The following is a 14,540-nucleotide window of genomic DNA, read 5'->3' on the forward strand; positions in this document are numbered from 1 at the left end:
TTTTTTTTTGCTTCTTTATCAATGATCAAGTGTTCGAAGATGTGTGAATTGATATTCATGTCTTCTATTCAGTTTCATTGGTCCTCCTGTCTGTTCTTATGCCAGTACCAGGCTGTTTTCAGTACTGTAGCTCTGTAGTAGAGTTTGAAGTCAAGGACTATGATGCCTCCAGAAGTTCTTTTATTATCCTGGGTTTTTTGCTTTTCCATATGAAGTTGAGTACTGTTCTTTTGACGTCTTTGAAGAGTTTTTCTGGAATTTTGATGGGCATTGCATTGAATATGTAGATTGCTTTTGGTAAGATTGCCATTTTTACTATGTTAATTCTGCCTACCCAAGAGCATGGGAGATCTTTCCACTTTCTGGTGTCTTCTTCAATTTCTTTCTTCAAAGATTTAAAGTTCTTGTCACGCAAGTCTTCCACTTGTTTGGTTAGAGTTACTCTGAGATATTTTATGCTATTTGTGGCTATTGTGAAGGGTGTTATTCTCTGGTTTCTTCCTCAGCCCTTTTATCATCTCTGTACAGAAGGGCTACGGATTTTTTTTTGAGTTAATCTTGTATCAGATCTTCTTTTAAGAAATAAAACACTGTAGATACAAGCTGAGCTTGGTGGCATATGCTTATAATCCCAGCATTTGGGAAGCTGAAGTAGGAGGATTGTGAGTTTGAGGCCAGCCTAGGCTACATATTGAGACCCAGTCTAGAGTAAGGTAGGGTGGGGTTGGGGGCTCTATAGTACAGCTGTGTATTTTGTTGGTCCTTGTCTTGCTCACATTCCTTTTTTTTCTCCCCAAGGTGAGGTAAATATCATGGTAAATTAATTATTAATTATGCACATGTTTGGTTTTATATATTACGCATACACATGTGTGCATATGTGTGTTTGGTTCATTTTTTTAAATTACTGATTAAAAGTAATACCTGATGGTTAATTGTGTTAATATCTGAAAAGTACTTAGCTGTCTTCCTATTGATAATCATGTAGGTTACTCCATGGTTTTCATTAGACTATTCAGTTCTTCTTCAAAGTACTTTTGAGTGTAATCTGGCAGTATCTGGTAGAGGAATATACCATGTCCTCGAATGACAGAAGGACTAGGAAGCGAAAGGGCAAACTCTCCCTGAAGTCAAATCCATGAGGGCCTTGCCTTCGTAACTGATACTACCACAGTGAGGACTAAGTCCCAACACATGAGATTTGGGGGCATTCAGACCATAGGACTCACTCCTCAATTTCATGGACATCCTTGGTTTCTTCCTCAGCCTCTTTATGTTTTTTATCATTTAGTATAAACTTTGTTACCTCTCACTTGTAATAATACTTTTGTTGATAATTTCACTTTATTTTTTTCTTTGTACTTAATCAGATCTCCAAATGGACTGCTGTAACCCATTTCTTATAAACTAATTATGCTGTGTATTTAATTGTCAAACCATACTTATTCTTTTTGTTATTTGTAGCTGCTTGTCCTGGTAAAGAAATTTTCTCTTGTTACCCTCAGCACCTTTGCTGATAGAAGTTTAGACCCATAAGAACAGGGACTTTGTTCTATTTGCTGCTTGTCTAGAGGAGTCTGACACACTGAAGACACTCAATATTTATTGAATTTATGCCTGTTAAATAAATATATTCGTGTAACTCAGCCTGAGTAATCTAAGAAATCTAAGAGGTAGCAGAAAGTAATTCAAGCTGAGCAAAAATGCATGCAGGAAGATCAGTTGGAACATGGCTACTGCATTTAAAAAATAAGTTAAAAGCAGAGCCAGGTGAAGTAGTGATAATGGGATGAAGCTGAAGGTAGTTAGAGACAGCAGCTGAGTTCAAAATAATTGGATATAGGGTCTGAGTTCATGAAAGCTGAACAAAGATAACTTTCAGAGGAGAAAATAAAAGAAATTGTAGACATGTTGAAATTGAGATATTTGAGACAAATTTAAGAGTTAAGATTCTGGTTCTGGCATTTACTTAAACCTATATTTATTTATTTCCCTAATCATCAGCTTGCCCTCCTGTCCTTGTGTGTTTAGAACATCATTTCTGGGCTGTGGTGCTCTACTCTGTCAAACCAGTCAGTCTTGTTTCTTTGTTGGATCCTCTTCTCATGTGTCCCTTGTGTTACGGTTCTTCACAGAGTTCGTTCTTGCTTTCTTTGGTACTTTCTCTGGAGTGTCACAAAGCAAATCTCAGCAAAATAGGAAAATTGAAATAATAGCTTGTATTTTATCTGATTACAATGATTAAAGCTAGAAATCAGCACCTAGAGAAACTATGAAATACACAGACCCATGCATATTAAACAATAACACACTCTAAAATGATAACTGGGTCATTGAAGAAACTAAGAAGAATTTTTTTGTTTGTTTTTTGGGTTTTTTTTTTGTTGTTGTTGTTGTTTTTTGTTTTTGTTTTTTTTTTTTTTTTTTGAGGCAGGATCTCTCTGTGTAACCCTGGCTGTCCTGGATCTCACAAAGACCTACCTGTCTCTGCCTCCGGAATGTTGGGATTAAAGGTGTGCATCACTGCCCAACAAGAAGGAAAATTTTTTAATAGAGTTAAATGAAAATATAATACACAAGATATAATGAAAGGAGTCCTAAGAGGGACATTGATAGCTTTCTGAAATATGATTTGTGGTGACCCATACATAGAATTTTCCTTTTAAAATGTTCTTAATTTTCTGCACATTTGTGTTTGGAAGTAAATGAATTACAGAATACAGTGGGCTGAAGAGAAGTTGTCAGGATAGTGGGAAAGCTCGGTGACATTAAAGCCCTGAAATGCTCTTTTAGTTACCCATAACATAAGCAGAGACTGGGCTAGGGGCATCCAGAGTGCTTGCTCAGCATTCATAAAAGCCCTGGGTTCTAATCCCAGCATTTCCTCCCCCGAAGATATTTAGAGAGTGCACACAAGATTTAAAAGTCATCTGTGAGGTTGTTTTTTACTAATCTAGCTCACAACACCTTGGACCATGCATTTAAGGAAGATTTTTAAATCTTAAGTTCAAACTTTTATCTGCTGTTCTTTTGATACAAATAGTTACAGACAGACACACACACATTTCACATTTGGAAACCATAAAGACTGTACTAAATAAATATTCCGTATATATGTTGTTTATCATTGATGGCTGATTTGACTGTTTTAATGGTAAAACAAATTTAAGACTGTCACTTAAAATCTGTTTGAAGCCTCCCCACAATATGCCATTTTCTTTGTTGTTGTTGAATATGTTTTTAAATATATAATTTATTTTTATTTTATGTTCATTTGTGTTTTGCCTGTGTGTATGTCTGTTTGATGGTGTCAGAACTCTAGAACTAGAGTTACAGACAGTTGTGAGTTGCCATGTGGGTGCTGGAAATTGAACCCGGGTCCTCTGGAAGTGCAGCCGGTGCTCTATAAACTACTGAGCCATCTCTCGAGCCCCTCATTTTCTTTATTTTTATTTACCACAAGTGATAGGAATAGTTGAGGTCACAGGTACTAAATTTAGAATTTGAAATTGTTAAGTAACATCTGGCAGACTTACATGAAAGTAAATGGTTATCATCTTTTATTTTTTAGGTTTCCGGATTGTGATGAGCCATATCCCCGACTTGTGGATTTGAATTTAGTTGGAGATCCAACTGAAGGTGCCCCAGTTGCAGTACAGAGGGATTATGGTTTTTGGTGTCCCCGAGAGTTGAAAATTGATCCTGATCTTGGCTATTCCTTTTTGCACGTGCGAGACTGTTCACCACCATGTCCCAATATGTACTTCAGGAGAGAAGAGCTGTCATTTGCTCGCTATTTCATAGGACTGATTTCAATCATTTGCCTCTCTGCCACCTTGTTTACTTTTTTAACCTTTTTGATTGATGTCACGAGATTCCGTTACCCTGAAAGACCTATCATATTTTATGCGGTCTGCTACATGATGGTGTCGTTAATTTTCTTTATTGGCTTTTTGCTTGAGGACCGAGTAGCCTGCAACGCATCTAGCCCTGCACAGTATAAGGCTTCCACAGTGACACAAGGATCTCACAATAAAGCCTGTACCATGCTTTTTATGGTACTCTATTTTTTCACTATGGCTGGCAGTGTATGGTGGGTAATTCTTACCATCACATGGTTTTTAGCAGCTGTGCCAAAGTGGGGTAGTGAAGCTATTGAGAAGAAAGCATTGCTATTTCATGCCAGTGCCTGGGGCATCCCTGGAACTCTAACTATCATCCTCTTAGCGATGAATAAAATTGAAGGTGACAATATTAGTGGCGTGTGTTTTGTCGGCCTCTACGATGTTGATGCGTTAAGATATTTTGTTCTCGCTCCCCTCTGCCTGTATGTGGTAGTTGGGGTTTCTCTCCTCTTAGCCGGCATTATATCCCTAAACAGAGTTCGGATTGAGATCCCATTAGAAAAGGAAAACCAAGATAAATTAGTGAAATTCATGATCCGGATTGGTGTTTTCAGCATTCTTTACCTTGTACCACTCTTGGTTGTAATTGGATGTTACTTTTACGAGCAAGCTTACCGTGGCATCTGGGAAACAACGTGGATACAGGAACGCTGCAGAGAATATCATATTCCGTGTCCGTACCAGGTAAGGGAACCCTTGTTATAATTCTCAGAATGTGTGATAGTGAAAAGAGGATTGCTAAAAATAAGCAGATCTGTTGTTTTCTTTCCAATTCTCTTAAGCATGTACATTAAAGTTTTAAAGTGAAGGCAGTAAGTATATTATAATAAATCTATAACATATATTTGCATAGACATTCATTTTAGAAGATGATTTACATTTCTATACTATGATCTTAAAACAACTTATTTCCATAGAATGTTTATTGGTTCTTTGAAAGTCAAGGTTTATAGGGGAGAAAACTGTTTCAGCTCTGACGGAAGGGTCCTATTTTCTGTGGAAATTTCACTGGTCATCAGATTAGTAAGAATTTGAACAGTTTTGCAGAAAAAGCAGAATTCAGTTAATAAACTCCCTTGGGATTATTTTTTCTTGTTTGTATTCAGAATATTTTGTAATGTACTTTTGAATTTGAAGAGTCATAGAATCAGAATTTTTGATCTAGAAAGAAGTTTAAAGATGATTTATTTGGATTCTGTCCATGAATTAAATTTTCATATGTTTGTTTTGTTTGAATATTTGAAATACTTAATGACTTGCCCATGTTTGGTGTGTGACCAGCTGGTATTTAGTCTTGGCGAGTAACTGAGAACAGCTCAGAGGACCCCATCCTCTAGATGGTGCCCAATCTTCTTCCTTTTAAAAGTCTTCTTTTTCTTTTCTAATTTTTTAAGGTTTATTTATTTAATTTTATGTGTATTTGCCAGAGTATATTTATGTACACCACTTGTTTGCCTGGTGCCAGTGGAGTTCAGAAAACGGTGTCGGGTTCTCTGGAACGGGGTGTATGGATGGTTGTGAGCAGTCATGTAGGAGAGCAGTGAGTGTTCTCGCTCAGCCCCTCAAAAGGCATTTTCTGAAGTGTTCTGACGTTGCATCTGTCTTCCCCGTGCACCCGTCACCTCACTGCTCCCCGACCTGTGGTCTCAGACCTCTAAACTATTGAAGCTCTCACATTTCAGACCAGAGGGCTTGGGTTCATGTAGCTTTCCTTCCTACTAGCCAGTGAACTCTTTGAGAGCAAGAGCTTTTCTTTTACTGAAAATAGATTCTATTTCCATACCATATATCCTGGTTAAGGTTTCTCCTCCCTCTACTCTTCTCAGTTCCTCCCTTCTCTTTGGATCTGCTCTCTTTCTGCCTCTCATTAGAAAAGAACAGGCTTTTAAGAGATAACACTCAAACATGACAGAATATAATAAGATAAAGCAAAAACTATCAAATTGAAGATGGACATGGAAATCTAACAGGAAGAAAAGAATCCCAGGAGCAGGCACCAAGAATCAGAGACCCACTCGTTCTTACACTGAGAAGTCCCATAAAATACTAATAGTTAGTAGCTATAATATGTATGCAGAGGACCTGGTGCAGACCCATGTAGACCCTGTGCTTGCTGCTTCAGTCTCTGTGTGCTCATAAGCACTTTGCTTACTTGCTCCAGAGGGCCTTGTTCTGGTGTCCTCCATTCTCTCTGTCTCTTACAATCTTTCTACCTCTTCCTTGTGATTCCCTGAGCTCTGGGAGACAGGAAATTTGATGGAGACTGCCAATTTAGACTTCCTCTCTTTCTACATAATGTCTGGCTGTGTCTCTGCATCTGTTCCCATCTACTGCCGGTAGATATCTCTCTGATGATGACTTAATAAGGCACTGATCTATGAGTATAACAGAATATCATTACGAATCGTTTTATTGATTCTTTTAGATCAGTAGTGTTTGGTTTCACCCTAGGTCTCTGGGCTATCTAGTGTCTGCTTCTTGGTTATTCACGCTGTGTTGGGTATGTAATCCTTCTTGTGGCGTGGGCCTTAAGTCGAATCAGACATTGGCTGGCTACTTCCACATGTTTTGTTTTAGCATATTTTGCAGTCAGTATAGATTGTAGATTTTGTGACTGGGTTGATGTCCATGTTTCTCTCTTCATTTTTTCTTACCACACTAAAGAGACTAGAACATAGACTCCATGTAGGCATCAACTCAACCACTCCATGTTCAGTGATTTGTGTTGTTACTGTTTTTAATAGAATTGCTTTGAGTTTCTCTCTTTTAAGTTGATGTTGGCTACGGACTTGTTGTAAATTGCCTTTTAAGTTTAGGTATTCCCGTTGTATCCCTAGTCCTATCCCAGGACTTTTATCATGAAAGCATGTTGGATTTTGTCAAAGGCCTTCTCTGCATCTAAATGTTATCTGTCAGGTCTCTTAAGCACTGTTAAAGCATTTCCTTTGTTCATGTATCTTTTCTTCCTATTAGACAATGAACTGTTTAAGAGAAAGAACTTTTTTAAAAAAAATTTTTTTGAAAGCATATTCTATAAGTAAATGTAAGTAAGCACAGAAATAAAGAAGAAAGGGTGTCTTAGAGAAATAATAACAGCAGTGCTAGGGTGAGGATAAGATTAGCATACAGTGCTCAAGAGTACACAGTGACATTTGACAGTTTCCTGTTTTCTTGTGGTTTAATGTTTTAAAATCAACCATTGTCCATTCACCAGCCATAAAACAACATATAATTGAGTACTAGGTAATATAGGGAAGCAATTGATAAGAGTCAACCACGTCTTTTATTTACTTTTCGGTCTGAAAATTATATTAGGAGTTTTTAGTAAGCAAGTCTGATGAGAAATTCAATAGACAGTCAATTACTGTTTTTCCTCTAGCCTATAAATTATGGGTTTTAAAGATAGTAACTAATATTTCTTACAAAGATAAAAAGCATTGTTTGTACTGAATATACCACAAAGCAAATGAAGAACTGAAATTCTTGTCATCTGCTATGAGCACTGACTGTGTAAATATCATATTCATGTCCCCAACACTGCTGTTACATTTATTTAAAATGACCTCTCTTCTTCATCCATATACCCACATTCTTTGTAATTTCCCTTCCTGGTCTCTATAGGGTTTTTGTTGTTGTTGTTTGTTTTTACCCAAATCTGTGATTGTTGCATTGTAGGAAAAAGAATCTTCAACTCAAGTGGTTATTTTAATTTATATTCAAACATTTCTCCCCTTTATGTGTATTAGACACAAAGGGTTTTTTGTTGTTGTTGTTGTTGTTGTTTTTGTTTTGTTTTGTTTTTTTGGCCAGCTTTTATAGTACTACCCCAATTCCTTAGTGTTTACGTTCCCTTATTAGTAATAAGGTGATGCTCCTTATTGACCTTGTGGCTTCTCCCCTGTGACTTTGTCACTGCTCTGATAGGGGGCTGTCTGTTGCTGATTTCCAGTTATTTGCATCCACAAATATCTTCTCTGGCTTATCTTTTATGATTTGGAGTATCTGTTTGTGGTTTTTGGGTTTGGTTAGGTTTTTAGAGTTTTTTAAAAAATATTTTTGTTCAGGTTGAATCTGCCCGTTTCCTTCCTTCCTTCCTTCCTTCCTTCCTTCCTTCCTTCCTTCCTTCCTTCCTTCCTTCCTTCCTTCCCTCCCTCCCTCCCTCCCTCCCTCCCTCCCTTTTTTTTTTTGACAGAGATTCTCTGTGTATTACTGGTTGTCCTGGAACTTACTATGTAGACCAGGCTGGCCTTGAACTCACAGAGATCCACCTGCCTCTGCCTCCCAGGTGCTAGGATTAAAAGTGTGCTATTGAATGGAGAGAAGCCCTTTGTTTGTCCCGGCCACCCGGCTAGCTTACACCTGAAATAACCACACAGAAACTGTATTAATTAAATTACTGCCTGGCCCATTAGCTGTAGCCGCTTATTGGCTAACTCTCATATCTTGATTTAACCCATTTCTATTAATCTGTGCATCACCACGAGGTCATGGCTTACCGGGAAAGATTCAGCATGTCTGACCTGGCATCTCCATGGCTGTTCTCTCACTCTGCTTTCTTTCTCCCAGAATTCAGTTTTGTCTTCTCCGCCTACCTAAGTTCTACCCTATCAACTAGACCAAGGCAGAGAAAGTTAGTTTTTGTTTGAGGGGTCTATTAGTCTTCACTGACTTTTCTGTAGCTCTTGACAAGCCTTTCTTCCAGTGTTGGGTAAGGCTGGTGGAGCACTGAACACTTTGCCAACTTGTGTTTTTAAGATTGCTATTTCCTATCTAAGGTTTTGACACCAGGTCCCAGCCTCAACCCTTCCTTAGCCAAATGGCTTTCAGATTCTCCACTATCCTCATCTACAGAGACCAGAAACCCAAGACTACTCTGGGTTTTCTGAAACTCAATGAGGACATTTTCCACATTCATATCTCATGGTTAAGAACACTTGCATGCATACATTTAAATTTTTTCTCTGTTATTTAATTTTTCCCGTAATTAATGTTAACCTTTCTTTTTAAATAATAATGCGATCTAATGAATTCCTTTGTGATTTAGTGGTTTTAAATCTCACTTGAGTAAATTGGATGTTGAATTGAACCTGGTGTAGTCAAAAGAATAAAGTACCGTAAGGAATTCACTAGTTATAGTGACTTGATAGTAGGTAAAAGCCTATGATACCATTTGATACACATAGTCACCTCATAAAGTATGTAGTGTGGCTTAATTCTAAAGCACATGAAGTTATGTGGCTTGCACAGTGACGTAGTTTGAATGGAATTGGCCCGCATAAGCTCACAGGGAGTAGCACTATTAGGAGGTGAGGTTTTGTTGGAGTAGGTATGGCCTTGTTGGAGGAAGTGTGTCACTGTGGGGGCAGACTTTGAAGTCTCCTATGCTCAAGATACTGCCTAGTGTCTCAGTTCACTTTGTGTTGCCAGCACAAGATAAAGAACTCCCAGCTACCTCTCCAGCACCTCTGCCATGTCCCACCATGATGATAATGGACTGAACCTCTGAACTGTAAGCCACCCAGTTAAATATTTTCCTTTATAAGGGTTTTCATGGTCATGGTGTCTCTTTATAGCAATTGAAACCCTAGCTAAGATACACAATCACATTAGCAACAACAAAAGTAACATGTACAAACTACATTTTGTGACTACAAGGCTGGCCACCTGTGCATATAAAAATACATATCACAATAGTCACCCTTTTACTTTTTTATTTATTTTTAAGGCAGTGTTTTATGTAGGCCAAGTTTGCCTTGAACTCACTATGTAGCCAAGAATGACCCAGTTTGTAAAGTACTAGGGATGGGACTCAGGGCTTTGTACTTGCTAGAGGGTTGAAGGGGAAAGAGAAGCTCTACCAATTGATCTAGACTTCCAGTCCTATTTAAGCATCTGTAAGTGTCTCATTCCAAGTACATTCACAATTAGCAACCCTTCCTAGTGTTTTTTTCCAGAAATGTTTTTATTTTCTCAAACTGAGGTTAAATGTTTAACAGTGACCCTTCACTTACTCCCCACAATCTCTGGCCCCCACCATTCTTCTTCCTTTGTATGGCTACTCTAGTACCTTAATAAGTATGATCGTGTAGCATCTCTCCTACTTTATGGTTTTTAATATACAAATGTTAGGATATTAGTTTTTGTTCAGAATTTCATTGGTATCTTGAGCACCATTGATACTATATTCTCATTTTGAAATAATATTGAACCTAAAGAAACATGCAAGAAGCTCTTTTGATAATTCCTAATGGTAAGTTTTTAAGTGGTTTTAAGCAATAATGGGTAACGGCCTCAGGTAATTTAGAAAGACTAATTAGCATTGAATGTGTTTGATTAAACACACTAAGAGTGTAAGCCAGGAAGGGCAGTTCACACCCATAATTCAAGCACCACTAGTGTTTAAAGATAGCCTGGGTTGCATAGTGAGACTTTAAATAACAAACACTACAAAGCAGCTAAGGAAGAAGATAGTTGGCCTCTAATATCTAAAGAATCTAGTTTGTGAAGTAATTTATCACATTGTTTAAAATATCAATTGGATTTAATGCAAATCACATATAAGCATATGATTTGGACAAGATGAGCTAAATATGTTAATTTAAAAATCTTTGAAATGAATGTTCTTCCTGAAAATGGAAGTTCACTGCCTACACTTATGCTGACAGTTTTTTTTGTAAGAATGTTCATTTATTTTTTTAAATATGTATTCAGTCACACTGTAAAAAGTATTATTTAGGGGGAGGAGGCAAAAATCTATAATAAATAAATAAATTAATAAAAAAAGTATTATTTAGGAGCCAGTCAAGGATATGTATCAGTTGGTAGAATTTATCTAGGAAGAATGAAACCTTGGGTTTCATCCCCAACAGCATGTAAACCTGCTGCTGGTACATGTGTGTGATCCCAGCACCCTGGAAGTAGAATTGGGATGGTCAGAAGTTCAAGGTCATTCTTGGCTATACAGAATTCAGGGTTAGGCTATGATACTTAGCCCTAAATTTACTCAGAGCAGTGCTTATTTCACAATTGAAAAAGTGAAAAGGCTAGAGAGATGACTTAGTGGTTAAGAGTGTATACTGTTCTTGTGGAGGATCTGAGTTCAGTTCCAGAACCCAAACTATCTGTTGCCCTTCAGGGAGATCTGACTCCTCTATCCTGTGTGGGAAATTCACATAATTAAAAAAAAAAAACTTTAAAAGCAATGACATTTAGTTCTAGAACAGGTGTTATATTAGTAATTTCCTAGGTACTAGAGGGGTTGGTTTGTTTTATGTTTTAAGTGTGTATTGGTGTTTTGCCTGCATGTATATATGTGTGAAGATATATGTAGGTGTAACTAGAGGTTTCTCTGCCACCTGCCAGTTTCCGAATAACCACTCTATAAGACGTAATATTAGTTACAAACTGTCCTATTAGCTTATTAGTTAACAATAAGCTCAGGCTTATTATTAACTAGCTCTTACAACGTAAATTAACCCATTTCTATTATTCTGTATTTTACCACCAAGAGGCTCGTGGCTTGTTACCTCACCTCACATTTTGCTTCCCTGGAGACTGCTGGCACCTCCCAGACACTGCCTTCTTTTACCCTTTATCTTTGCTTGGATTTCCCACCTGGCTCTATTCTGCCTGGCTATTGGCGGAAATTGGTCTCTTTATTAACCAATGGTAATAAAACACATTCACAGCATACAGAGAAACATTCCACACCAGTAGAATTCCCTAGAACTGGAGTTACAGACAGTTATGGTCTGCCATGTGGGTACTGGGACCTGGGTCCTTTGGAAGAGCAGCCAGTGCTCTTAACCACTAAGCCATCTCTCCAGCCTCCCTCTTTTTTCCTTAAATAGCAATTCCTTTTATTTATTTATTTATCTATTTATTGTGTCTTAAGAGATTTGAAGCACTTTATAAAAGTTATATTCCTCAAAAGTTGTTGATAATCCTAGAATAGATTTTGAATGTAACTGGACATATTATCTTAAAACTGGAACAAATCAAATGGGTTGACTTCATACCAAGTTTTTGCCATTTGTTCATGTAAGAAAATAATGTTACTTTTTTGTTTGTTTGTTTCTGTTTGTTTTTGTTTGCTTTTCAAGACAGTGTTTCTTTGGAGCTTTAGACTAGGTTGGTCTCAAACTCAGAGATTCACCTGCCTCTGCCTCCCAAGTGCTGGGATTAAAGGTGTGTGCAACCACTGCTCAGCATGTTACCTTTTAAATTGCTATGACTACTAAACAAGATAAATTCTGATCTCTAATTTCACTGTTAGGATAAGTACATAATTCTTCCTGTATTCTCTATGTAATCATCAGATTTTCTTCTAAGCATCAATTTTCAAAGGCATGTGTTTTTTCATTTTTCTCATGATCCCTCTAACCTTAACCTAGTGTCGTATGTCCCACGGTATCTGACACTAGAGCTTTTACTTCAGTCATAGAAAGTATGTTGCCATAGCTCAGTCTGTCGAGTTCACATTAGAACCATTTGCAGAATCTAGAAAAAAATCACTTTTATAGGAAAACAAACATAATTTACCCTTCCAGACACACAAGACAAGCCATCTGTTGTTTATCTAGTCTTGATTCAGAAAATATAAAAATAGCAGAATGACATTAAATCTAATTTGTTGATTTTAGTTTTGTTTTCTGAAAGGAGTGTTCCCTTTGGTAGGCATTGTCAAAAGAATGGGCCATACTCAGGACTATGTGGGAGATGGTATTTTTCTTCTTGACAGGTTTTTCTCTGTGTAGTTCTGGCTGTCCTAGAACTCAATTTGTATACCATCTGGCCTCGAATTCACTAAGATCTACCTTCCTCTGCCTCCCAAGTGCTGGGATGAAAGGTGTGTGCCACCACCGCCCAGCCCAAGGATTCTTGTAAATAAATAGTTGTAATATTTTGGTGGAGGTATCTACTAATCTTTATAGTGAATGCTTATCTTGCTTGTAACCTCTAAGTTCAATCAGTTTATTCCCAATTTTTTTTAGTTTCTGTTAAAGAGGAAAAGAGTCAAATTCTCTGAAAAAGTGTAGCAACTCTTATAGAGTTAAGATACAGGCTGCTGCTATTATGGCCTCCATGGAGCAGAACAGTTTAAGCTATGAGTTCAGTTAAGGGGCACTATAGTGTACCTGGTTTGTAAACTTTACACGTTGTGTTTTGGGTCATGAAAGCAGACAGCCAAGGCTAGATCTCATACTTGCTGTGTAGCAGAGGCTGGCCTTAAACTCCTGCTGTCCTATCTCCATCTCCCAAGTGCGTGGATTAGAGGCATGTGCTACCATAATTGGTAGCTCACTTTCCCGCCTTTTCACTTGGTGTCGTCATGATCTACAAAATGACACAGCAGCCTTTCTGTAAAGGGTCACATGTAAATATGGGGGCTTTGGTGGCCAAGTGCTCAGCTCTGCTGCTGTCATCTGCAAAAAGGGTCATAAAAAGGAGGCAAATGTTGCAAGAAAGTTTTACTTACAAGAGTGACAGCCTACATGCTGTAATTTGCCAGCGCCCGATCAACATCAAGCATTATTCTGTATAACCTTGGATATTATGTAATAAATGCCTAACAGCGATTGGTGCCTATTATGTAAATTGTCAGACTAGCAATGTAGTCTCACTGCTTTAGTCAGAACTTTATGTCCACAACTGAAATATTTAGTATGATTTATTATTGCTATGTCACTAGACTAAATAAATAAAATGACTCATATATCACTGTAAGACATGTCAATAAAGGTTATTCTTAGCAGGTTTTTTATTTAATTTTATTTCACGCACATTGGTGTGAGGGAGTCAGATCCCCTGTAACTGAAGTTACAGACAGTTGTGAGCTGCCATGTGGATGCTGGGAATTGAATGAACTTCAGTCCTCTGGGATAGCAGTCAGTGCTCTTAACTGTTGAGCCATCTCTCCAGCCCTCTTAGCAGTTTTTCTTTTTCTTTCTTTCTTTCTTTCTTTCTTTCTTCCTTCCTTCCTTCCTTCCTTCCTTTCTTTTTTATTTTTATTGAGCTCTACATTTTTCTCTGCTCCCCTTCCTGCCTCTCTCCTCTCCCCTTCAACCCTCCCCCAGGGTCCCCATGCTCCCAATTTACTCAGAAGATACTGTCTTTTTCTACTTTCTACTTCCCATGTACATTAGGTCTATGTAAGTCTCTCTTAGTGTCCTCATTGTTGTCTTAAGTTCTCTGGAATTGTGGTTTGTAAGCTGGTTTTCTTTGCTTTGTGTTTAAAAACCACCTATGAATGAGTACATGTGATAATTGTCTTTCTGGGTCTGGGTTACGTCACTCAAAATGACGTTTTCTAGCTCCATCCATTTTCCTGCAAAATTCAAGATGTCATTATTTTTTCTGCTGTGTAGTACTCCATTGTGTAAATGTACCACATTTTCCTTATCCATTCTTTGGTCGAGGGACATTTAGGTTGTTTCCAGGTTCTGGCTATGACGAACAAAGCTGCTATGAACATGTTAAGCACATGTCCTTGTGACACGATTGAGCATCCTTTGGATATATATCCAAAAGTGGTATTACTGGATCTTGAGAAAGGTGGTTTCCTAATTTTCTGAGAAATCGCCACACTGACATCCAAAGGGGTTGTACCAGCTTGCACTCCTACCAGCAATGCAC

General features: G+C 37.8%; 1 protein-coding gene across 2 annotated transcripts in view; it reads left to right on the top strand.

Annotated features, from left to right (window-relative positions):
* The window catches only part of Fzd3 (frizzled class receptor 3), a 65,382-nt gene that overhangs the window by 26,390 nt on the left and 24,452 nt on the right, over window positions 1–14,540 (top strand). For both annotated transcript variants that reach the window (XM_013349270.2, XM_013349269.2), the window contains exon 4: window positions 3,572–4,589. In XM_013349270.2, the coding sequence (XP_013204724.1) occupies window positions 3,572–4,589 (1,018 nt within the window). The remainder of the gene's footprint in view (window positions 1–3,571; window positions 4,590–14,540) is intronic.

Source organism: Microtus ochrogaster, chromosome 17 (assembly GCF_000317375.1).
Source record: "Microtus ochrogaster isolate Prairie Vole_2 chromosome 17, MicOch1.0, whole genome shotgun sequence".
In the NCBI taxonomy this organism is placed as follows: domain Eukaryota; kingdom Metazoa; phylum Chordata; class Mammalia; order Rodentia; family Cricetidae; genus Microtus; species Microtus ochrogaster.